A 25,019-nucleotide genomic window follows, 5' to 3' on the forward strand; every position below is an offset into this window, starting at 1 on the left:
GGCCTCGCTAGGGCTCACAGGCAGCCGGGCTCTGCCCGGGGCTGCCAGGCTGGGAGGGCTCGGGGCAGCAGAAGCTGGTGACAGGGCAGGCAGGAGCCGGTGCCCGGGGCAGGGAGAAGCCAGTACCCGGAGCCCACAGTAGCCGGTGCCCGGGGCACCAGGAGCCGGGGCAGGCGGAGCCGGTGCCCGGGGCAGGGAGGAGGCGCTGCGCGGTGCCCGGGTTCGGTGCGCGGTGCGGGTTGAGCCGTGCGCGCTCGGTGCGCGGGGGGCGGTGCGCGGTCGCGGGGCTGCGCGGGCGGTGCGCGGTGCCCGGGCTCGGTGCGCGGGGGGCGGTGCGCGGTGCGGGGGTGCGCGGGGGGCGGGCGGGGGGCGGCAGCGGCGGCGGGGCCATGCGGAGCCCGGGCTGAGCGCGGCGGCCGCCCCTCGCCATGAAGCGGCAGAACCTGCGCACGGCCGCGCTCATCCTCTGCATCTTCTCCTACCTGCTGGTGGGCGCCGCGGTCTTCGATGCGCTGGAGTCGGAGGCGGAGAGCGGCCGCAAGCGGCTGCTGGAGCAGAAGCGCGGGGAGCTGCGGAGGAAGTACCGCTTCTCCGCCGACGATTACCGGGAGCTGGAGCGGCTGGTGCTGCAGGCCGAGCCGCACCGCGCCGGCCGCCAGTGGAAGTTCGCCGGCTCCTTCTACTTCGCCATCACGGTCATCACCACCATCGGTGAGTGCGGGCAGCCCGGCCGGCGCGCCCGGCATCCCTGCATCCCTCCATCGCTGAACCTACGCACCCCGTGTCCCTCCATCCCCACGCCCCTGCATCCCATGTCCCTCCATGCCCCTGCGCCCCATCCTTCTCCAGCCCCACACCTCAGTACCCCGGGAGCTCCAGGACAGGCTGGGGGGTGTCCGCACGGCAGAGGCAGGTGTCACCCTTGCAAGGCTGGGACATCTCTTCAGGCCATCCCTGAGCTTACCCTGTGGCACCCCAGTGCCCAGTGGTGGCCACCCTGTGCTGGGGGTGCTGCTGTGGCTGGGGCTGAAGACACGGCATTGTCCCAGGGAGGCAGCAGCCTGGGGAGCTCCTGCAGGAACCTTTGGAGCAGGAGCTGCCAAAGTTGGCAGCGGTGTGGGAGGGCAGAGGTAGGGGCCGTGTCTGTCCCCTGTGCTGGCTCTAGCCAGTGAGCTGTGTGAAGAGCTGGGCAAGAATTGTTGGCTTCTTTGCTGGCTCAGAACTCCGGGTGTTTGGCTGTGTGAGATCTGCTCCACGGAGCCAAGAGAGCCACGAGCCAGTGCCTGCTGCTCTGCCTGCACAGAAACCTGCAGAGACATGGGTGTCAGCCTGGAGGGGAGTGATTGAATCACATTAAACTCCTCTGTAGACTCACTTATCCATACTAGAGCCCAGTGCCTTGGTTTGTCCGCTTCAATTTTGCAAGAGGATGAAACTAAATGAAATGAGGGTTGCCTTAATTGAGGTGAGATTAGCCACAAGGGAGTTGAGCATTGTTTAATGAATCCACTTTGATTAATTCATGCACCCTTGGCATCCCGTGGGGGTAGACAGGGATCCTGTGCTCGTGTCACTGCCTGTGCTGGAATTTCAGCAGATGTGTTTTGGAGGCAGGAATCCTGAGGCCAAATCCTGCCCTGGCACAGCCAGCAGCCTCCTCCTGTTCTTCAGGACAGGACTTCAGCCTTCCCAAAGGGCTTGGGATGCTTGAAAAATACCTCTGGTAGCTGGGAGCATCATCCCTCAGGACAAGGGTTGGTGGGATGAGCTGCACTGTGTTACCAGAGGACAAGAGGTGGAAGAGGGACAGGTATCTTGCCTGTGCTCCCATGGGGTGTGGTGTGGGGTTGTGCAGCTGGGAACACACATGGTCAGCAAACCACGGTGGGCTCAGGGCATGGCTCAGGTCAGACCCCAGCAGGAGGGAAAGATGAACAGCTTCAGCAAAAATCCTCATCATCACCTGACAGGTTATAGCTTCATTTACATGTTTTTTCTGTTGGCTGTGACAAACAATGGCTGTGCTTATCACACACCCCCCGTGATAAATAATTTCAGCCCAGGTGCCGTATTTCTCAACCACTGACATGTTAGATCTCTTTATATTGGGCTGTGCTCCAAATCTCAGTTTTAATGTTGTTGTATCTGTGTTTACTCTTTCTAATTCCCTTTGTCATTTCAAAACCATCAGTCAAACACTCCTTCAATGGTCTCTCAGGGTATAACAATTGTTTTTCCACTTACTGCTCTTGTGGATCATTATCTTTACATCCTCATTGCTGTCATTGTATTATCTTGTAGCCTGGGACCTGGTGATTGCACTCAGTTATTAAGCTTGGATCTGACTGGGAGGTTTTGCCACTGCAGTCTCCTGCCTGCTCTCTATTTCATGAAATGTGGCATGAAGGCATGAAATCCATCATTTTTTGTTGTGTGAATTTGTGAACAGAGAGAGCAATTAGAAGCTGGTCCCTTGCTGCCTGCTGGCAGTTCTGAGCACAGCATGGTGAAGGACAATGCTGTCCTCAGCCCCTCAGCCCTGTCCCATGCAGGAGTTTCCTGGAGCAGGTGTGCTCAGGAGCCCAGGAGAACATGGTTATCCACTGCTGGCCCTTCCATCAGTGGCTGCAGCACCTTCCCCAAGTATCCTGGAAATCCACGGGCAGTAAGGACTGAGATGAAGCCAAGTCACCACTTAAAACAAGACCGTGGGGTAACAAGAGGGTGTTTTCCCCCATGTTTCCCATGCAAAAGTCACACAAATTCCTGCAGAAAGTGAAAATACAAATAGCTGTTTGTGGCAGGCCTGGCAGCAGTGCAGGAAGGAGCTGGCACTGTTCTGCAGGCACTTTCAGAAGGGAAGTTTCAGACCCTGGTAATTTCTTGTAGAAGCAACTCAAAAGAAAGGCTCAGATGCCTTTGGATGCCTTTGGATGCTGTTACTCCCCACGCCACGTGATTCCCTTGCTCTGATTTTGTTACTCATCTCTGAGGTCAGGGGCCACCAATTTCTGCTAAGCTGCTGTAATTGAGGTGGGCACGGAATCACTGGAGCCTGGAACATGCAGTGAATACCTCAGTGTGCCTCACAGTGTAATTGTGTGTGTCCTTGAGTCACTGCTCTGAAACTTGGGCCAAGGTGAAGAAATTAAATCTCAGAAGGCATTCAAGGAGAACCTCGTTGTCCTGGAGCTCCTTGTCCCCAGGAAAAGGGCTGACAGGGCTGTGGTAGCATAAATGCTCCCTACCCTGCATCTAAACCAGCACAGCCCCTCCTCCCAAACAGGCTGGTCATGCTTTAGGTCTGAGTGTTGGTGACACTGGAGTAAATCTGGAAAGGGTCTGCAGAGGTCCTTCCAGACTTAGCTGCTCCTGTGGGGACTGTCCCTATAGCACAGGGGTGCAGGATTGCACACAGCAAGTGCTCATAGAGATGAGACTCAAATGTTTGTGACACTGGATGGCTTGGGAGGAGGAGGAGGAGCAGGTGACAGGGGAGGTGGCAATGCCCCTGCAAGGGCAGCTGTGGATGGTCCTGGCTGGGTGTATTCCTCTCCACAGGGTGATCTGGCACTGTTGGTCTCAGCATCTTGCAGAGTCTCTGTTCCCCCTCGCTGTGGGGTTCAGGTTACCCTGCACACCTGGCACTGGCACAGCATCAATCTCTGAATTATTTGTGAGCTGCAGGAAGGTTGCAAACCCCAGTCCAGCTCTAGGCCTCCTCTTGGCCTCTGCAACATTGAGGGCTATCAGGAGGGTACCTTCTCTCTTTAGGGGTCAGATGAGGTTCTGCCTACACAAATGTGCCATAATCCCAAAGGATGGGCATCCATGGCCCCATTAGCATTGCCTACAGATTTGTTATTGAGTTCCATTCTTCCCCCATTTTTCTACTGCTCCTCTTGGTCACAGGGCAGCCTTGCTGGAAACCCCAGTGAGGGTCTGATGCCACCTTTCCTCTTCCCTGTGTCCTTGACAGGTTATGGGCATGCTGCTCCAGGCACAGACGCTGGCAAAGTGTTCTGCATGTTCTACGCCATCCTGGGCATCCCCCTGACGCTGGTCATGTTCCAGAGCCTGGGGGAGCGCATGAACACCGTCGTGAGGCTGCTGCTCAAGAAGATCAAGAAGTGTTTGGGCATGAGGACAACCCATGTGTCCATGGAGAACATGGTCCTGGTGGGCTTTCTGTCCTGCATGGGCACCCTGTGCATTGGCGCCGCAGCCTTCTCTTATTTCGAGGGCTGGACTTTCTTCCACGCCTATTACTACTGCTTCATCACCTTGACCACTATTGGCTTTGGAGACTTTGTGGCTCTGCAGAAGAACGAGGCTTTGCAGAAGAAGCCCCCGTACGTGGCTTTCAGCTTCATGTACATCCTGGTGGGCCTGACGGTCATCGGCGCCTTCCTCAACCTGGTGGTGCTGCGCTTCCTCACCATGAACTCGGAGGACGAGCGGCGCGACGCCGAGGAGCGAGCCTCGCTCAGGAGGGCCCGCAACAACATCCACCTCAAGCCCAAAGAGGACAGCCGCAGCAGCAACGCCATTTTTCTCCCTGCGGAGGACAGGACGAGCCAGATGAACCTGATCCCGCTGGTGCAGGAGGAGGCCGAGAGGCAGCGGCGGCAGTCGGCCGTGTCTGCGGCCGAGGTGCCGTCCTTCTGCACCTGCCTGTGCTACAGGCCCCAGGTGTGCGGCAGCCCGGCGCCCTCCCACCCCGAGACCCTGAGCTGCCACACCAACCCCGTGTACTACAACTCCATTTCCTACAAAATCGACGAGGTGTCCCTGAGCACGCGGGGGCAGACCGGCTCTTCCCCGGGGAGCACTTTGTCCTCCAGCAGCCCCCGCTGCCGGCGGCACCCCCGGCTGCGGAGGAGATCCATCTAGGAGCGTGTGCTGAGCCACACTCAGTGCTCCAGTCTTACTATGTTGATAAATTAAGAACAGAGATGTCAGGTTCTTCTTACTCATTTCTTCTGTTCCTCTCCCTCCCCCCAGCAGGAGCCTCTAAATCCTGTCGGGAAATAATGATTCCTTTTTTGCAGGCACTGAGTGACATCGTTAGTTTTTCTTTGTTTTTTCCTCCCAAGTAGGGAGGAAAACATTTGGGACTGGCAAGAGCCCCCCCCCCCCACACCCCAATGTGAATTCCCCCCCTTCCCACCACAGTGAGCTGCAGGTTTGCTGTCCCACCTCCCTGCTCCCCAAAGGCTGCATTGCTGCCCTCCCACCCTGCTGAGCCTTGGCTGTGCCTGCTGCCACATGACTCTTGCTCCATGGGCTGGGTTGCATTTGCTGAGACTGTCAAAAGCAAAGTGTGTGTGAGCAAGCCTTGCAAGGCTGGGGATCACCAAGTTGTCCCCTGGCCCCAGGTGCAGGTAAGTCAGTGGCACAGAGTAGGATTGCAGCTGGTGGGTGGGCAGGGAAAGGTGGGCAGGAGGGAATGGGCTGCAGTCCTGAAGCTCAGCACATAGGGACAGCTTCATGGAGGAACTTCACCTCCTGTGAGCAGCCCTCTGGATCTGAGCTCAGGCTTGTGGCTGGCTCAGTGCTTATGGAAGCTGGAGGCCCATGCACTCACCCACTTGCCCACCAGCACACCTTGTCTCTTATACCTACCCACCACGAGTAGATCCTCCTGGCTGAAATGGCTGGAGGGACACTGTGCCCCATTTCCAGGGGAAGCTGAACTCCTCCAGTCCAGCCCAGCCCAGCCCCAGCTCCCTTCTGTGCTGAGCCCAGACTATACTGAGGGCAGCCCCAGGGAGAGCCTCCTGAACTGCAGTCAACTGCAAACAGCTTGGTCCTAAGCAGATGTTTTTTCCTTAGCTAAAATCACCCCTTCATTCCTTCCCCACCTTTCCTCCAGCTGGCAGCCCAGCAGCTGTGCTGGCTCCTCACCTCCTCCCAGTCCCTGTGAGCCCATGGGTGTGTGCTTGCTGCTGCTGGGGTTATCTGAGGTGGGGGTGTCCCATCTCCTCATTCATCCCCCTGTGGGATGTGGTACCTGCACAGCCACACCTGGGCAGCTCTTTCCAGCTGGTGACCCCAGCGTGGCCTTTGTCCATCCTCTCTCATCTGCATGAAAGCAGGGCTCTGACAGTGGTAGGAGCTCTATTGATTTTTTTTCCTCCAATAATGGACATTTTAACTCTCAGTTCTATTTAAAATACCCTCTGAGGGGGTTTTTGTGGAGAAATAGCCCCTTTTCCTGGTGGGGAAAGCATGCAGAGTTGCCAGCGTTGCAAAGGTCTCAGGGCAGGCTTTGCTCTCTCCTCCTTTTGTTCTGGGTGGCAGCTTAATAAAAGGTGAATCCATCAGGTGGTGCTTGATTATTTGTTACAAGGACGAGCAAAGGGATGTGTCCAAGCCCCAAACTCCAAATCCCTGTGGGCACTCAGGCTGCCACCAGGGGCTGGTTTGTGACACCTTCACCTGGGTGCTCCCAGGCCCTTTGGGTGGGTGCCATTCCAGGGGCTGCAAGGTCCAACCACTGCCTCATTTGCAGCAGTGAGCCCAGACCTGCCCCAGCTGGGGGAGCCTTGGATTAAAGGGGAAAGGGGGAGGAGGGGGGAACAAAGCAGGCTGTGAGTGTGGAAAACAGGCTTAAAAATGAGGCTTTCATTGGCTTCAGTGTGTCACTTCACGCTGATCCCACCAGCTCAGCCCTTTTGTTGCCACGTCCCATCTCCCCCATCCTCCCCACAGATTTCAGCCCAAGGTTTGGCCGTTGCTGTGCTGCCCTTTGCCATCAGAGCTGAGCAGATGGAAATCTCTCCCTCTTTCCACGCTGAGCCGTGTACATTCTCCCAGTGGCCACCTCTCACCCTCACCCACCCTTGTGGAAAGAAGCAGGTTCTTGATTCCTGCTCAAGTCACCTGCGTGGTATTGCCTTGGTGAGATCCACCTCTGGTGGAGCTGAAGCAGGAAAAAACCTGACCCCAGAGGCTGAGCCAGCCTTGCACTCTCCCTCTGGATCCAGCAGGGCACTGCCCAAGCTCAGTGGCTCCGTGGTTGTGTCCCAGAGCCCACAATGCAGCCAAGCAGAGGCAGCAGGGCTGGCGGTGTGACCTCCACAGCCTGGGGGGCAGTGCTGGTGTGAGGTGACAGCAGCTGCCTGTAGCTGCTGCTCCCATGTGGCCTGAGCTTCCAGGCAGCACTGCCTGGCTGCTCAGTGACAGCCTGAGCCCCATGCTGCTTGGGAAACCGGGAGTGGTCTGAGGGTGGGAGATGCTGGGCTGCCCCCTGACACTCTGGAGACACCCCCCTCCTCCTCCTCCTCCTCCTCCTTCCATCACTGCTCCCCCAGGGGCTGTAACTGGGGCAGGAGGGAAGCTGCCCCTTGGTCTCACCCTGGTGACCTGCAGAGGGATTTGGAGGCATGACAAACACCTTTTAAGAAATCCTTAGTGAACTATGGCTTTGTGATCCCTCATTCCCACAGGACAAGGACTTGCAGTAGCTGCCCAGAGAACGGTGCCTATTGTCAGCACCACCACCTCCTCCACAGACCCCTCCAGCAGCATCCCCCAAACAATTCCCACCCAAGGGCTCACAGCTCCAGGTCATCCAGGCACAGCTGCAGACCCAGTAACATCTGAGGGTCCTTCCCTGGGGTCCCCAGGCTCCCCTGCACCCACCCTGGATGTTCCCAACAGCCTGGGCCAGGGATGGCTTTTTTCTGCCAACAAAGTCTTCACTTCCAGGGTTTCAAAATCACCCTTGAATGGCCAGGGCTGACCATGAAGGGTCACAGAAAGAAAACAGCAGGAGCTTTAGACTGGGGTGGTGAGCAGAGCACAAGTGGGAGCAAGCTCAGCTCTGTGCCTGGAGATGCTCACAGCCAAATTACATCCAGAAGTGGCTCAGGGAAATGCAGGTTTGAAGCTGGGGCTGATTGAGGGAGCCGGAGTGACAGCCCCTCCACAGAGCACTGGACACACCAGGCTGAGTTGCTCTCATCCCCTACAGGCACAAGGAGAAGGATGGGTCCAGCTGAAATCCCAGGTTGAAGATAACAGTGGTGACAAGAGAGAGAGCAGACACACTCCACAGAAAACCTCCAACACACCATAGGAAAAAAAAAGGTTTTATTATCACCATTATCAACGTTTTCATTAGCTTAACACTGAATTGTAAATCACTTATTCATTACATATTGTCTGAATAAAACCTACAGACAGGAAAAAAGTATAGCAGAATCCTCTCCTGACTACAGACGAGTGGCCAGTGTCCCACCTTCCACCCAAGGCAGCCCAGGCACCTCCAAGCCACCTGGGCTAGCAGGCTGCCAGCTCCATTGCCTGTGCTCCCTCTGGCTCCACAGAAATTACACCCCACCAAATGATGTTAAAAACCTCCAGAAAGTTTTGGAGAGGGTTGCAGAGGCCAAAAAGAGCAGATCTCAGCTGCCCCCACTCCTAGGGTAAAGCAAGAGGAGTGTTGCAGTGCGCCTGCAAAGTCACTGGGTTTTGTGGAGGAGTAATGAAGTAAAAAGGTTGAACCTGTGAAAGCAGATTTCCCTGCAGTGGCCAGGCCCTGGCAGTGGGGTAGGGGCAGGGATGGGCAGGGGATGGCTGACCCACCCCCGAGCAGAGGCCAGCTCTGCCATGCCAAGGGGGATCGGTGTGTCAGTGCAGGGATGCGTGGGCAGCCTCAGCCCCCTCGGGCTGGAATAAGGCCTCGAGTCCAGAGGGCAGTGGGGACCCGTGGAGGGAGCAGAGGGTGCTGGGGAAAGCAAAGGGAAGGCGGAGGAAAGCTCGCTGGGAGCTCCCTTCTCCCAGCCCAGAGGCAGCTCCCTGTCCTCTCCTGGCTGTCAGGGATGGCACCTCCTGCCTGCCTGGGCTGCCCAGCCCTGAAGAGGAGCCCTGGCTCCTTCCAAGGATGGGAAAGGGAGCAGTTTGAATACATTGGCAGGACATGGGCATCCCTGGTGGGTGGCAGGCCATGGCAGTGCTGCGTGAGGGGTCTCAGGGGAGGCACTGCATCCCCAGGATGCCCTTTCACCATGCAGGGAGCAGGAGGAAGACAATCCCAGTGTGGTGAGGCTAGGGGAACATGCCTTAAGATTCACCCTCCAAACCTCACTTTCTCTGGCTCCAAAGCTAAAACCAGCTCCAGGTCAAGAGGATGGAATCACCAAAGAAGAGACCAGCGTGCAGCACTGGGTCAGAAGCAACACCTCAAAGAAAAAAACTGCTGAAGGATTTGAAGCTCCAAGCTGGCATTTAGTGGGACCTCAAGTCCCCATGGGCAGATATCCTAACACCTGGTGCCCAAGCAACCACAAAAACCAGCTCCTGCAGAGCTTGTGGGATGGCTTCAGCAAGGTGTGCCTCAGTCATTCTCTTGGTTGGTTCTGCTGCCACCATGGCTCAGTGAGCGGAGCTCACAGGTGCCTGGGCTCAGTGTGTGCCCACACAGCCTCTGTGCCAGACACAGCCCTTCCCTGCCCCTGCACAGGGGGCTCAGCCCGTGTAACACACCCAGAGTAAATGCCAAGGCTGGACCTGCCCAAGCTGGACTGCTTTGGCTGCCATTTTAGCCACTGGAAAGTCACAAAGGGAAAGTCCTTGGGTCACTGCCTCTGTTTGCTGGTGCTCTGGAAAGGGCTGGTGCAAGGTCCCTCTGTTTCAGCCACTAAAGTGCAAAGAACCAAATGCTACAAAGAAACTCTCCCCAGTTCCTCTCCTCCACCAGGATAAAAGCAGCTACCACGGGCAAGGGAGGGCAGAGGGTGCCTGTACTGTGGGAAGAGTGGAGGTTCCCCAGGGTGAGTGTGATGCTGCTGTCCTGGGTGAGCAGCTGGGGACAGATCTGAGGCTGCCTAGTGGTGACTGGGAGGTGGCCACTGAGCAGAGGAGTCTGGCAGTGACAGCTGAAGCCACATTCTGAGAACACCTAATCACTTGCAAACACCCTGTGGAATCACCGTGTTCACAGACACACACCCTGGCAGGTGTGCACTGGGGTAAACACAAAAAACCTTCCACTGATCATCCTCTTTTCACTGATCATTCTCTTTTCCAAATGCTTGGCTCAAATCTGGCAGCTGCAATTTCATTTTAGATGCTCCCTCCAGGTGACAATAGGCCCTGGACTCCTCTACTGATGGCACTTTGCATTCACACACATCTCTCTCTGTCTCTTCAAAGAATTTCACAAAAAACAGGAATTCTTCCAGCATTCCTTGGGGCTCCCAGCACCACTGGGACCTGCTGCCTGCACAGCCAGCAGCCTGGCAATCTTGGAAACAACATGGACACTTGTCCTTGGGAAATGCTGGGAGGAATCCACAGGCAATGGACTGGGATGCTGTTTTGAAGCTCTTTTATTCTATCACTGCATCGATGATGGAGCTGACTTAAAATCCAGTATCCTGATCCTGTCACTTCAAAAAAATCAGAGAGCCCAGCACTAGCAAATTTCTGAAGCAAGGCACAGAACAACCTGTGCCTGTTTTACACCTTGGTCCCCCTGATCCCCTGCAAAGGTGCAACCTCTCTGCCTTGGGTGGAATTTTCTAACAAAATGGACAAATACCACCTATGAAATGGACAAAATAACCCACAGAGCCTTCAAAGAAGAGCAGCCCAACCTGCTGCTCTGAAAAAAACCCCTCCCTTTAGCCTGCCCCAGGTATCTTGAGGAAAATAGGCAGCTGTCAGGCAGAACTCAAGTGGCCCCAGAGTGCAAAGGCTTTTTTGCTTTATCAGGGCTACAATGGCAGTGGGATCCATTCTCGTCAAGTTACAAATACTAGATAGCCTAAGAAAAACAGGAGATTGAAACAGTCATGAAGTTTATACTGAAACTATTTTTTACCTCTGTAGTATGAAGTCACCTACAGCTGTTTCTTTCTTCACCTAAGAGAGATCTCATGTCGATGGGCACAGACACAGAGAATCTACAGAATGAATATATCTCACAGGGCAACAGCCCGGTCTTTGTTTTTTTTACAATCAAAGTTAATATGGATCTTTTTCAAAAGTGATGTTGTTCAGATTGAAGACAATTATAAACTGTATCAACAATATGTACTACAGCCTGCAAGTCACAATCTGTGCACACCCAATGGAATATATTATTGCTTGGTAGCCTATTAGACTTTGTTTATAAAAAGATTTTTATACAGAGTACAGGATTATGACAAAACTAGCTAAGTAGTTCTCATCTTGAAAATACAACATCTATTCTTTCAACAAAGTAGCTGAGAGTTAATGAACAATAACAAATATATACTAATAATTTTATGGCCAGTTTGAACAGAATTTCTTATAGGACTCTTTTCTGGTGTTTATTTACATATGCCTCTTTTCTTTTGGAAAAAAGTTGATAAAATATAACAAGGAACATAGAAATCAAAAGAATGAGTAAACTTCATACCAAGAACATCAAACATTTTTGAAAACACTAAATTATGTTACCTGTTAAAAAACATACATATCATTTTGTCTTTAAAGAAAAATATTTTTCCTGTTTTAAAATATTACCAACAGCATGTAATAAACTAACTTAAAATGAGTTTCATAAAAAAGTTGTCTTGCTGTCTAAACATTACTAAACATGCCTAGGTTGAGATTCTGTTAACTGCCTCAACATCTTAAAAACAGCTCCTTTACAGGAACTTGTGATATTCATACTCCAGAAGACCTGCAAATTTAGAACAGTACAATGATAAAGGATCTGGTAGCTAGGAACAATAAATATATATTTTCACTCAAAGTAAGTAATTCTGCAGTGTCCTTTGAAACAATCCATGGCCAATAAATGCTGGCCTTGACCCTGCCCACAGTGCCTGCAGTGCAAAGGGATGCTCCAGCAGCCCCAGCTGCAGGATGAGGACCCATGGATGGAATTGCAGAGTGAGGACCTTGGCCATCCCAGCTGTGTTGGGGCAAAGGGAAAGAAGAGAAAGGGAAAGAGACTGGGAAAATATCACATTTTCTTTTCCTGAACAAACCAGGACCATGGTCACGGCTGCTTTTTGCTCAGAGCACAAAGAGGACAAAGCCACATGCAAGGCTACTCTCCCTGTGATTCCCACTGGGGAGAGATCATTCTGCTCTCAGCATCAAGATTTCTTTGTTTTCCACAGTGCAGGTAACATTCAGGGATTGGCTCTCCATGGGTTTTTTGGCCAGCAATGCTCCCATTACCTTTACAATGCAGCAGTTCATGCACAAGGAACAGAGAATCACCCCTGAGTTGGGCAGGTTATTTATCTCTCCTCAGACTCATCCCTCATAATCACTCACCAACCAAAAATACTGTGACACCTTTTTGTTCTTTTATTTAAGTCTCCTGCTCTTCCTCTCTCCCTCCCTGGCTGTAACCAACAGCAAAACTCAGGCACAGGAAAAGACTCAGCCAGGGATTGCAAAGGGGACAAAAATTCAGTTTTCAGCTGCTCATCACTATGGCAAAATGCTGCTTTATACACGACCACACTGGTAATCCCAACTCTCACACCACATCACCTTAGACAGAAACTGGGCGGCCAAATTTTTGGGGGAAAAGTGGGTTAGGCTTTATAAACATAGGCTATTCCAAGCCTGAGACTTGTCTTGGATGCTACACTGGGACTCTTAAATCGATGGGCAGCTAGCAAAGTTCTTTTTTAACTCCAATACCCCATGGCCAGTGCAGGAATTGTGTATGGGTGTAGCAAGAATTTAACTGCAGGGCACCATGGAGCTCCCCCAGCCTCACTGTGTGTCCTGCGGGCTCCTGCAGAAGGGCTCCTGTGAGTCTGCTTTGTGAAGGAAGCACTTGCCAGTCCATGTGACTGTGCTGTGCTTGGCAGCCAGGGATTGCAGGGTTCACTTACTGGGGAGAAACAGGACTTGGAGAGAGTCAAACAAAAGCACTGGACCACAATCAACCACGTAAAAAATGCAGAAGAAAATCGCATGGAGCAGACTGTGAAACTGCCTCCAAATGGCAGAATTGGAGATGTTAACAAAAATAACACAACTAGAACCATAACTTCTTTATTTCACCCTGACAGTGACCCTTCAGCGTGATTAAAACCAGACGGAAGATAGTCCTCGGTGTAAGGAGTCCTGTGGTAACTAAACTGATCATCACTGAGCCTGCAGAGCTTTCAGAGGGGCAGGAAACAGAGACAAGCTGCATCTGCCAGGCACACAGGAACTGAGCTTTTCGACAGACAGTCGTTAAACAAAGTTTTCTGGGGAAATATTTTTGGCATTTATAGTCTCCTACTCCCCATTTAAAACTGCAAAAAATGCTGCATTCGTCTTACTGGGCACAGGAAACTCAGGATTAACTTAGCTCTTACTGGTAGGTAATGTCCAAACTCAGTACCAATACAAAGCTTTTGGCATAACTTAGGACAGAAGCCCTGTTGCCAGGTCTGGTGTGTACCTGGAGCTCCCCACAGTCCTTTTAAAGTCATAGTTATTAAAAGATCCAGTGCTACAAACCACTAAATCTACCTAATCTATTCTAGTTCATACACATATTGTACAATATTGCCTAGTACTCACTACATACCAAGAGGAAAAGATGCTGACTTGAATTACAGTAAATGTGCTTCTTTTTTAAAAATAAAAATAAAAGAGAGAGCGCCACAACATAGTTTGACCAGCATGCAACAAACTTTCTTCAGCTAATATATAGAAATTGTCTAATACATTAGAAAAAATAATTAGTGAGAGGCCAGAGACATATTTGATCACGGAAATTAAGAGATTTATCTGAAATGTTGAGGCTTTTGCCACTGAAGACTCAAAAAATTAGTCATTCTATGTCCCTTGTCCTCCTTCCCTCTCCTTTATATTATATATTTTTTTACAGATGATTGTAAGGCCTATATAATTTTTGCATCTATCCTGTAATTTATCTCAAAATAATTTAAAATGCCATAGACAAGCTAGGACCAAAAGCAACTGCTTTTACCATCCACTCAACACTCATGCTTTTACTCTAAAAAAGCTGAGGTTCACATGCAGAAATAAATGCTCTATGACAGGCCAAGAATCTGCTCATTCCTACATGGGACACGGGACCTTCACTTTTAAACCACAAAGCAAAACATCTCTAAAAGTTTATTCTGGGACAGCAGTCATCAAATCCTCATTCAGGAACTAAGACAAAACCTAGCCAAAACAGAGCTATCAGCAGAAAATCTTTGGAGATTCTCTGTGATTCTGGATAATTTAATTGTCTGAAGGATCCAGAGCACTTCCTCCAGCACATGGCTCTGCTGGCAGCAGCTGCCACAGCTCAGCAAATGTGCTTTACTCATTCCATGAACAGAACACACGTGCTGTGACCACTGTGCCATCACATTCCTCACTCACCACCTCTCTGTACTTTGGGGATCACGTCTCCTCCTGCAGGACACTTGTCAATGCCTGTGTAGTGCCAGGACTGCCTAAAGCTCCCCTCTCTCCACAGGGAAGGTTGTGGGCTCTCCAGCACCTTTTTCTCAGATGGCAAACTGAGATTCTGTTCTTGTGCACCCCCAGAATCCCCCATTTCCTCTCCCATGGCAGAATAAAACAAACAGTCCTGTTTCAGGTCTGGGAAGGAAGGGCAGCATCTCCAGCAGATATGTACCAGTACCAAGGAGATGAAGGAAAAAGGCAGGAGATAGAAGACATCACGACTGAAAGATGCACAGCAACAAGTAAGGGAGTCAGCAAACTGCAGAATGTCTTATCTGACAATACAAAACACCTCAAGCTGCAAGTGTGATGTTCAGCTCCCACTTCTAGTGTTTTGGGGTTTTTTTGTGAGCAAAATTGTGGTTAATTAGCCTGCTAAACTCGAACTCTGTTTAAACTGTCTGCTCTAAGTGGGTGCTACTTGTTCTCCCACCAAGTATGCTTCATCAGCAGTGTTAGACACGTAATGCAGTAAAGACACTTGCTGGTAATTTGGCACAGTTTGAAAACACAGCAACGACAGTGTTACAGCTAACATGACTCAGTGACAGGGAACTGATTCTAAAGAAAGAGTTGCAGGTTTTTTTCTTCTTCTTCCTCTCAGAAAGAAAGACATTATAAAAAGACCTAATGCTTCCTCTTAAACTTTCCGTTCCTGCTCTTTTTGATGACCTCAAAATTTTTCAGGTATTTTCTTGTGAAAGAATTCATATTAGAAATTTCTAACACGCACAGTTAAGAGAAATCAATTCCTTACTCCCCCCAAATTCTTTCAAATGCTGCAACTTTCCAGGGTTAATATTGATCTGAAACAAGGGTCCAAGAATGACAGCGAGAGAAGTGAAACAAGAGGTGTATGTCTAATTTGACAACTAGGACTCATGCCCCATGGCACCTCCTCCTCGGACGGAGAGGGCACAGTGCCCTCCCCCTCGTCTTCTGTCTAAGGTCACTGGGTTATCCTCCTCTTCCAGCTCCACAAGAACTGATTGAACATGCATTGCGCTTGAGGTCAGAGTTCCAGCAAACAAAACCTTGACAGCATGTTTAAAAAACAAAAGCAGTTCCCCCTTCCTTACTCACTAAGACCTGTCACAGCAGGGTCCCACTGTGCTCTCCAGGGAAAGCTGGGAGGACTGGCGCAGGAGCGGGCCCGTGGTGGGATCTACCATCGAGGAGGTTGGGAAGAGCTTGTACCAGCCGATTGCTAAAGTTGACAAATCCAGTTCTTCCAGGAGAACCCTGGCCACTCCCATGAAGTGCTTGCGCTCCATGCGTCCATAGTTTCCCCAGACTATCACCTTGGGGACAAGAAGGGGGAGCACAGTTAATCCTCCAACTTTCACACTTCCTTGGGAAGCACAAGTCTGACCAATCCTTCTACCCATCCAACTTTCTGGAGCTTTGCTACAGCCTGAGATGACCAGAAATATTTACTCTATCAACAGTCAACATGAAGCTCTGCCTGATGATATTACTTTTTTATTTTAAGCATGTTTACAAAGCCTAATTTTATTGGATTTTTTTTTCTCCCATAGAGCAGAGGTGAATGTGCATGTGGATAAGACACCATTCTGCCGGGCAGGGGCAGAATCTCCACCAAGTGTCCTCGGGGCTGCAGTCCAACACCTGCAGGTAAAATCTGGTCCTGGCATATAACAGGCCTTGGACACCAAAAGGTGGCCTGGGGAGGAAGGGAGGGAGGAGCTCCTGATCTGGAAAAATAAACCAACAAAAAAAAGGTGGGCAACAACTTGGGCCAAAAGCCAACAGTTTGAGGAGAAAAGCATGTGTTAACTTCTGCACACAGAGCTTGTGCCATGGGGCACATGGAGATGAGGCATGGCCACTCACCTGGAGAAGGGCAGGAGCCAGGGACATGACACGAGGGGCACACGTGAGTGACATGCAGGGCAAGCAGGACAGAGGGCCCAGAACAGCTCACAGACACGGGAAGGGCAATGGAAGAGCTGGCAGAGGAGCAGGGAAAGCTGAGTCACACTTACGACACGATGGAGACCAGTGGGTGGAAGAACAAATGCAGTGAGGGTCATGGGCTTAGGCATGCTGGAGGTCTGGCCAGGTGGCCCTGTTGTGACAAAGGTGACGACTGACTGCAGAGTGAGTCCGTGCTCTGAGGAGGAGAGGATGAGTAGGATGGGTTATGATGACAATTAGTGATCTCTGGTTAATCCTGACAGCTTCTTTCCCTAAGCTCCTTACAGGCACAACACTACAGTTTCCTGTAAAATGAGGTAGGAGAGACAATGAATGTCAATCAAAATCCAAAAGTTCACATCTCAGCAGGAGATGGAGCAAGGCACTGCACAAAGTGGGTTTGGTGACATGTCCATCAGCAAAAAAAGCCAAGCTCCTCAATTTATTCTTGGAATAAGTGCCTTTCCTGGCAGTCAGGCAGCAGGTAAGGAACCCATGCACGGCAAGAGCAGACCAAGCCAGGTCCCACTCCATTTCAGTCATAAATATGCAGTTTTGTTGCATCAGGGGAAAATGCTTCTTATCAAGGCAAATGAGGTAGAAGTTACTGAAGAAAAGGGTCCAGCAGGTTAGCTGGCAATTTAGACACCAGTGGAGGTAAAGAATAGAAACTCAAGGATTAATTACATTAGTATTACAAACAGATTTTAGCCAGGCTTTATTGGATGGAAATTATTTTTATATGATTTAACAATGCAAATCACTCTTTGCTCTGGAAACATAGGTACAGAATTGAAAATATGAGTATGGCAGAAAACACATGGCAGTAACAGAAAAGAGACAGAAAAAGGTAGGATATGTAATTGGGTGATGGCAAAGCAGAGTGCCCTGAATGTGTATAAGCATAGAAGGCAACCCATGCTGCAAGATCATTTTAGCATCCTAACTGGGTGGGAAAAAAAGAATTAAAAAAATTAAAAATCAATAATTTCCAGGTAGGCACTCATGGTACCTGGCAAGGTGTCTAATAATCATCAGCTTGAGTATGAAGAAAGAGGGATTCCTCTCCCTTTGTTAAGTTCATACTGAGTGCATTTGGTTCGATGCAAACACTGGCTTTGTCTCATCTATGTTAATTAACCAGCATAACAGGACTCAGTACCTTCCATGAGAGGTGGAAGAGAGAGAGGGGCAGATCTGAGACTTGCTCATCTTACCTGTAATACTTTGCCCTGGGGACTCTCAGCAAACAGCAACACCTGATTGTACAAAGGGTCCAGTGACTTGCGAGCCACTTTTGTCTTCTTTTTCGCAATGCACACGCCATTCTCTAGCAGGTAAGCCTTGATGTAAGCAGCTGGAACAAAAAACATGGTCAAATACGAAGAAAATCTTCATGCTCACTTTAGAAAAGACAGTGTGGCATGTCTCAGGTGTTTCTAAAGAAGGCAGTTACAGAAGGGAAAAGATTTGCCCAAGCAGCCTCGTTTGCAGTACCACGCATATGCTGCTTAGTCCTGCCAAGTAAAAATTCAAATTTTCCCTGTTCACAAGCATTGTGGGAGGCTGGGGCTCAGGAAAAGGCTGTAGGAGATCAAAGCATCCTACCTGGCAGTGTTTTGGAGCCGGGTTTTGGTGTCAGTCCTCGAGCCTGAATGATATCCACTTCGAGCTGCCCATTTCGCTCTTGCAAGCCAATTTCCACGTCCCCTAAACCAAAATGTCAAAATACATAGAAGACTTTCAAAATAATACTCTTTGGGTTACAAAAATCTTTAAAAAACAATCTTCATGTCCCTCCTGCACATATATGTGCCCGATTTCCTCCTGTATTACTCTGGAGCAGCTCCACAGTGATTCCAGGCCACATTTTCTACAACAAACTTCACTGGCAGCCCTCTAAAATGGCTTTGGCGGCTCAGTCTCCTAGTCTTTGTGACAGCAAGCTTCTCATCTCTCCCAAATGGAAGAACCTAGGACTGCAAGCTGCTTTGGAAAATGCAATTATAGTGGACCATAGCAAAATTCTTACAGAGCCTGATGGGCCTTAGAGAAAGAAAAACCCCACAAGATGCATTTTCAGGATTTTAGCTGCATTTTACTCAGTCTGTGCCTTTCAGAGCTGAGGGAGAAAAGCATAAAGCTGCTGCTCTCCTCCTAATGCCACATTTGCTGCAGTCAGCAAAACCTTTCAGCCAAGCTCACTCGATTTAACAGAGAAATGGAGCAGGACAGTGTTAGATCAGCAGATGCTGGACACATTATTAGGTGCCTTGTAGGAGCTGTCTGCTCAAGGCTCAGTTAAAGCCACCCAACTCCTTTGTGTTCCTTACCCATCGAGGTGGTGGCCAAGGTCTGACGGCCAACAAACTGTGCAGGGCCCATGCTCCCCAGGAAGTCACTAAACTGCCCAGCAGATGCCAGATGGACTCCACTGAAATTCAAGCTGCAAGAGAAAATTATTTTGGCTAGTGGTTAATCTGCATTTTAAAGCAACTCAGTAACTAAAGAACCAGATTTATCTTCGAAATGAATGACGTCTATAGAGCCTTTTTTTTGAGCAAAACTCGATGGTTTCCACACAGTTTAACTAGATGGAATGCATCTAAAATCTCTTTCCTTGTCCAAAAACCCCAATAAAGGCTGCAGTCACCAGCTGGTCAATGTTTGTTTAGTTATAACTAATTGTCTCTAAGGAAAATCTCTGCTATCTCAGGCTCATATGTAGCTGTCACCTCTCCAGGTAACAGATTCCTAAAACAGCTTATAGGATGTCTCTTGGTAGCCATTCCTTCCCAATCCTCATTTCTGCAGAGGAAATAATCCATCTAGAGCAGTAGTTAAAAATGAGATGAGCAGGGCAAGTATCAATCCCCTTGGGACTCAATTCCCCATCCATTTATCACACACAGAGCAATACATTTCCTTTTTGATTAGAGGGTCTCATTTCCTCCTGCTCAACACCAGAAGCATCCACCCTGTCCACACTGTGGTTTTCATATCTGCTTCCACAACTGTAGCCACAAAGAGGATCTGAATATGGGTGGCAATAGGACAACATCCTCAAACACCAGCAGTGTCTCTGCCACAGCCACTACAGCAAAACAAAAGCTGTTGGGAGGACAGAGCCTCCAAAGCTCATCTCCAGGCACTGAGGCTGGCCCATGGCAAGCTACAGGTGCTGGTCACTGCACGGGGACATGTGTGTAGCAACACTAAAGAGTCAAACTCTGTGGTACACTGATACAAATGAAGATTTACCCAGCTGTACCCTGATTTACGCAGCTGTTTTGGAGGTTGTAGAAGAACTTGCTGCAAATGGTAAGGAGGAGGCTTGAGGCCAGCATTTGACACCTACATTTGTCCCACAGGCATCTGCCAAGCCATGACACAGCTGCTGAGCCACGTCAGGAGCTGTGTGCTGGGATACCCACGCTGCCGTGCCGGGCGCTGCTCTCTGCCTGCTGCGTGCCAAAGCCAGGCACAATAACAAACCTCCTCCACTTCTCCGAACTTCCCTGAATGGGGGCAATTAGCCAGGGAGTGATGCAGCCCCCGTCCCCCAAATCCCTTTCTCACAGAGGATGCTGTGAGGAGGCTGCAGGTTGGGTACAAGTGACGGCAGAGAGCAGCCCTGCCTGCGGGGTGGGCAGGCTCTCACACAGCTGAGTCAGCCACAAAGCCTTGCTGATGCCCCCCTGCTAGCCAGTTACATTTAAAAGACATTAAAAAGAAAAGGAGTTCTTTTCCAACCCCATTCAAGCAGCAGTGTGTTAATTTCAGGTTGGGATTTCAGCTATTTGCAGACCTGCTCTCAGCCCCATGGGAGCATTTATTTATTCTGACAGGGAAGGAGGATGCCAGCACACACACCTCAGCAGCTCACCACTCGTGGGGACTGAAGAGGACATGTCATTAGCATGGGTTCATGGGGTGGCTTTGCTCCCTGTGACAGGGGCACTGCAATAAATGGCCCAACTTTTCCACAGAATACTGCACCTCCCCTCTAGTCTGACCTGGCTCTTTGAGAAACCTGGTTATTGCTGCTGAGCAGGCAGAGCTGCTGAGCCATCAGCATGGAAAAACCTGCCCTTGAGCTCCTTATAAATGTCACCTTTGTGCAATGGGATGAGGGAGTCTCAGCATCCTGGGTGACAGGCTTGGGAGGGGCTCTGTTTGGGTGTATTTTCCTCCGTTCAGTGTTTTTTTCACCCTGCATCCACTGTTTGATCCAAACACTCCAGCTAATATTTTGAGATACAACAGAAACAGCATTTATTTGGCATTTGTTGCAGAGGAGGCTTAGCATTTCTCTCAGTTTCCTGTGTCACCAGCTCCTTACCAGCACAAGGTGCATCCCCAATGTCCAGGGCCACACTCTGCTCCCTGTGGGCACACAATTCCTGCCCCATCACCCACCTGGCATCTGGCAGCCCCCCATGGCAGCCATCCCTGGGACCAGGGCAGAGTTGCTGATTTGTGGCTCCCCAGGATAAACTGTGCACACACAGAGACAGAGAGCCCCAGGGCTGGAAATCTGCAGGGACATGGCATGGGGGAAGCAGAGAAGAGGGAGCCCAGAGCCAGACAGGCTTTATCAGGCTCGTGATTTGCCCATACAAGGAGGGAAGAAGTGAGTTCTGTGCACATGAGGACCAGTGAGACTCCGTGACCCTGCTGGCTCAGGCATTTTGGGCTGCACACAGACAGTCAAAAAAGGATGAAAACTAGTGCCTAGAGAACTCAAAATAGTGCAGGAAAAAGGGAGATCTGACAGATAAAGACGTAAGATGCAGCACAAGATGAATGGACCATCAGCCAGAAGGTAAATGTTTTCTTTATTCTCTTCAACTCACGGAAGACAAATGGGCCAAACTCGGGTCTCACTCCTGCCCTGGGGAGCGTGTGACCTGAACCAGCACGTAAATAACAATCTGGCAAGACAACTCACGGCTGTTCAGGGAAATGTTCACTGCTGTGCTCAGAACAGATGCTTGGGCTAATTAGCAAGATGCTGAGGACCAGGACAGAGGAGGGGAAGCCCAGGACTGAGTGAAGCTGAGGGCTATGAGAGTTCACAGCACACCCAGAACCAGGTCTTGGAGCAATTCCTCTCCAGAGGGAAGTGCAGCCATGTTACTGCAGAGGACACACAAAGGGGGGAGAAGACCACCCACAGAAACCCCTCTGGCCCCTGAATACTCAAAACAATTCAATAAACCATTTCCTCTTACCTGCCAGGGAGAATCACATCAAAGGCTGATGCCAAGCACTCCTCTGCACTGTACCTGTGTGAGAGAAGGCACCTGTGCTCCCACACCAGCCCACCCCTCCTCTGCTCTAGCAGGAGGTGTCCCTGCCCATGGCAGCAGGGCTGGAACCAGATGATATTTAAGGTCCCTTCCAAGCTGTTATGTGATGCTAACTATGAATGCTGCTAGCAAAGGCTCTGCCCAGCAGCTGGGGCAGCTCAGGAAAAAGCAAAAACACCTGCTAACAGAGCAGCTGATGCTGCAGCCTGCATCGATGATATAGAGGAAAAAAGCAGCAGAGTATGAAGGACAGTGCTAAAAAGCACAAGAACAAGGACTGTTGGGGTAAAGGTGAACCAATGGCAACTGGAAGTGCTTACAGCAAAGCAAAGGCTTTGCTTTACCCTCCATAAATTCAGGAGTCAGAGAGCTCTGGATGACCTTGAAATGATGAATGCTCTGCAGTGCAATCCACAGCGAGAGGGAGGACAGTGCTGCAGGGCCACCCAGGCTGGGCCACCAGCACAGAGCCTTGCAAGGAGGGCAGTGGAGCTGCTGCTTGAATGGAGCTGCTGATCCCAAGGGAATGGCAAAGCTCACTTAAAAACACAGGCCAAGGTCAAGACTCAATCAGTCTGGATAACAGCCCTAGTTAATGGGTTTACTAGCACTATAAGAAACTCAGTATTAAATTAGACAGTTAATGTTCCCCACTGTTGCTACATTTGACTGGGAAGGGAAGACACAGGAATTACTTCTATAATAGATTATGCCATTAGCTGGTGGAACTGGCTGCTATGTTGCACAGAGGCTGACCTTTTGCAGTCCTGCTTTATTAGACACTAGAAGCAGCAGCTCTAAATCTTGGCTTTGACCAATTCCTGGACGTATATTTGGGTATTGCCAATAACCCTGGAATGGAAACAATTTCTGTCTGGAAAAATCATAAGCTATCTCCAAGAAAACTACTGCTTCTCCCTTGAGGGGAGAGGGAAGGGGAAAATAAAACGGCAGAAATTTAGTATGAATGTGGATTAAAACCAGCAGGAACGATTCAGCAGAACAGACTAAATTTCAGATGCTCAAATTCAGCTTGGTGAGCTGTCTGTCAAACGCTCAGAGAAGCTGGGGTGGTGAGATTGCTGGGACAGGCTCTCCCCATTCCCTCACTTGTTTTTCCTGCAGTTAAAGCAGGGAGGAAAAGAGCTCCAGGGAGCACTGTGACTTCTTTTAACTCCTTAAATGCAGCCCTGATGCTCCCAAGAGCCCTTCCCTGCCACTCTGGAACATGCTGCAGGCTCAGCAGGCTTTTCCTGCCTGCCCTCTGCATATACCAAGCTGTTCTGACCTGCCCTTGATGCAGAAACCAGCTCTCCAGCTGAACCAGCACACGCTGGATGTGCTGGAGACAGGCTCCTGAAGGGATCTGCCGCAGGTGACAGTGGTGTCTCCACCCTGGGTGACAGCCAGCAGATGTTGCACACACACTGGAGCAATCCTGGAAAGCCCTGCCCCTCCCATTGCCCAACACGTCTGTCCCTTAAGGGGAACAATCACTACAACCTGGTTATCACTGATATGAGATGTCTTTTTTTTCATTGCATCTAAAGAGAAATGCTAAAAATAGCCAGAGGAATAAAGAGGGAGAGCATTGCAGCTGACTTGCAAACAGCAGCTGCCAGAGCCAGCAGGGCCCTGTGACAGGACCATCTCAGGCTGCAAAGAGCTGCACACAGAGAAGATTAACAGGTGACACTTGTCTGCCTTTTGTCTAAAGGGCACAAATTCTCCACTGAGCAAGGGCAGCGCAGCCTTTGAACAGCAAAGCTAAATTAATTATCTCTTCCCTGGCCCTTTGCTTTCACTAATCATGATTTACAGGCTCTGCTCTGCCACAGCCAAATGGGGATGATTTTAACAGAGTTAAAGATGACGGGTTTGCTGTGGAATTGGTCCTAAGTTGAATGTAATGCTGTTGTTGGCCAGAAGGCAGAGGGAGAGCACAGGGAGGTCACGATGCCTCCTGCGTGTCAAGGACAAATGAAGGACATTTTGCTGGAGGATGCTGAGACCATGGTCTGCAGCTGCAGGCAAGGAGGCAGAGCAGGGACAGCAGAAAGATAGCACTGGATATTAGCAATAATAATATTACTGGATACTATGATCCTGGGATCTCTGAGCCCACCAACACAGCAGAAACCTGCAGCAAGGTTAACCCTGGCTGCACAGGCACCAGCTCCCACCAAGGCTCAGTGCAAGCTGCAAACACCAACTCAGCATCAAATAACCATTGCTGTGCCCCAACTGTCCCCAGCACAAGAGCCAGGAGGCACAGCAGTGGGAACACACCTAGGGACAGCAGGGACACACCTGGGGACAGCAGAGAGCCAAGGACAGCAGGGACACACCTGGGGACAGCAGGGACATGTCTAGGGACAGCAGAGACACACCTGGGGACAGCAGGGACACAGCCAGTGACAGACGGAGCCAGGGACATCAGAGACACGCCTAGCGACAGCAGGGACACACCGAGCGACAGAGGGAGCCAGGCCAGCCGCGAGAGGGAGACACCAGCCCACGGCAGCGCCGCAGCTCCCGCACTCCTGCGGGGCCGTGCAGGGCAGGTACCAAGCACCAGCCCGGCTTCATGGCACAGAGGACAGAGCCACAAAGCCCTTCTGTCTTTTCGTGACATGTTTATATGCAGAAAAAGACTGGCTGTATATACAGACAGGGGAAAAGCACTGTGGAAAGGGACCTGGGGGTCCTGGTTGATGGCAAGTTGAATATGATCAGCATATTCATACTTCCTGGAAGCTGGGAGGGCCAATCCTGTCCTAGGGGCATCAGACACAGCATTGGCAGCAAGGGAGGGGATTGTCCTGCTCTGCACTGGTGCAGCCTCACCTCAAGTCCTGGGGGCAGTTTTGGCACAGCAATATAAAAAAGACATTAAACTATTAGAGAACATTACTGAAAAGATGCCACAAGGATGGTGATGGGACTGGAGGGGAAACCTTATGGGAAATACTGGAGGTAACATGGTTTGTTCATTCTGGAGGAGACCGAGAGGAGACTTCATTGCGGTTTTCAACATCCCCATGAGAGGAAGGAAGCAGAGGGGCAGGTACTGATCTCTTCCCTCTGATGACCTGTGACAGATCCTGAAGAAATGGTTTAGAGCTGAGTCAGGGCAGGGTTAGGCTGGATATTAGGAACGGATTTTCACCCTGAGGGTGGTCGGGCACTGGAACAGGCTCCCCAGGGCAGTGGTCACAGCCCTGAGCCTGTCTGAGTTCTAGAGGCGTTTGGACACCGCTCTCAGGCACAGGGTGGATTCCTGGGGTGTCCTGGGCAGGGCCAGGAGTCGGACTTGAGGATCCTCGTGGGTCCCTTCCAACTCAGAAT

The 25,019-nt window shown here is 50.6% G+C and overlaps 2 protein-coding genes across 2 annotated transcripts in view; one reads left to right on the forward strand and one right to left on the reverse strand.

The window, feature by feature from the left end:
- Positions 1-363: 363 nt before the first annotated feature.
- Positions 364-5,050, forward strand: KCNK15 (potassium two pore domain channel subfamily K member 15). The gene is made up of 2 exons (XM_054274544.1): positions 364-711; positions 3,980-5,050. Exons 1-2 carry the CDS (start codon positions 429-431, stop codon positions 4,891-4,893), a joined length of 1,197 nt encoding a protein of 398 aa, XP_054130519.1. The 5' UTR covers positions 364-428; the 3' UTR covers positions 4,894-5,050.
- Positions 5,051-15,092: 10,042 nt separating this feature from the next.
- The window catches only part of RIMS4 (regulating synaptic membrane exocytosis 4), a 48,939-nt gene continuing 39,012 nt past the window's right edge, over positions 15,093-25,019 (reverse strand). Inside the window, exons 3-6 of the mRNA XM_054274517.1 lie at positions 18,693-18,805; positions 17,968-18,069; positions 17,577-17,716; positions 15,093-15,722 (exon numbers count right to left, since the gene is read on the reverse strand). Of these exons, the coding sequence (XP_054130492.1) occupies positions 15,504-15,722; positions 17,577-17,716; positions 17,968-18,069; positions 18,693-18,805 (574 nt within the window). The 3' untranslated portion in view covers positions 15,093-15,503. The remainder of the gene's footprint in view (positions 15,723-17,576; positions 17,717-17,967; positions 18,070-18,692; positions 18,806-25,019) is intronic.

This window comes from Melozone crissalis, unplaced genomic scaffold (genome assembly GCF_028551555.1).
Source record: "Melozone crissalis strain CALT ecotype California unplaced genomic scaffold, PUWL_Pcris_2 ptg000017l_1, whole genome shotgun sequence".
NCBI classification, from domain to species: Eukaryota; Metazoa; Chordata; class Aves; order Passeriformes; family Passerellidae; genus Melozone; species Melozone crissalis.

What these genes read in the sequence shown, in the direction of transcription:
- KCNK15 (XM_054274544.1), top strand. Translation starts at nt 429, where the DNA reads ATGAAGCGGCAGAACCTGCGCACGGCCGCGCTCATCCTCTGCATCTTC. An exon ending in CACGGTCATCACCACCATCG is followed by an intron (nt 712 to 3,979) that starts GTGAGTGCGGGC and finishes TGTCCTTGACAG; the next exon opens with GTTATGGGCATGCTGCTCCA.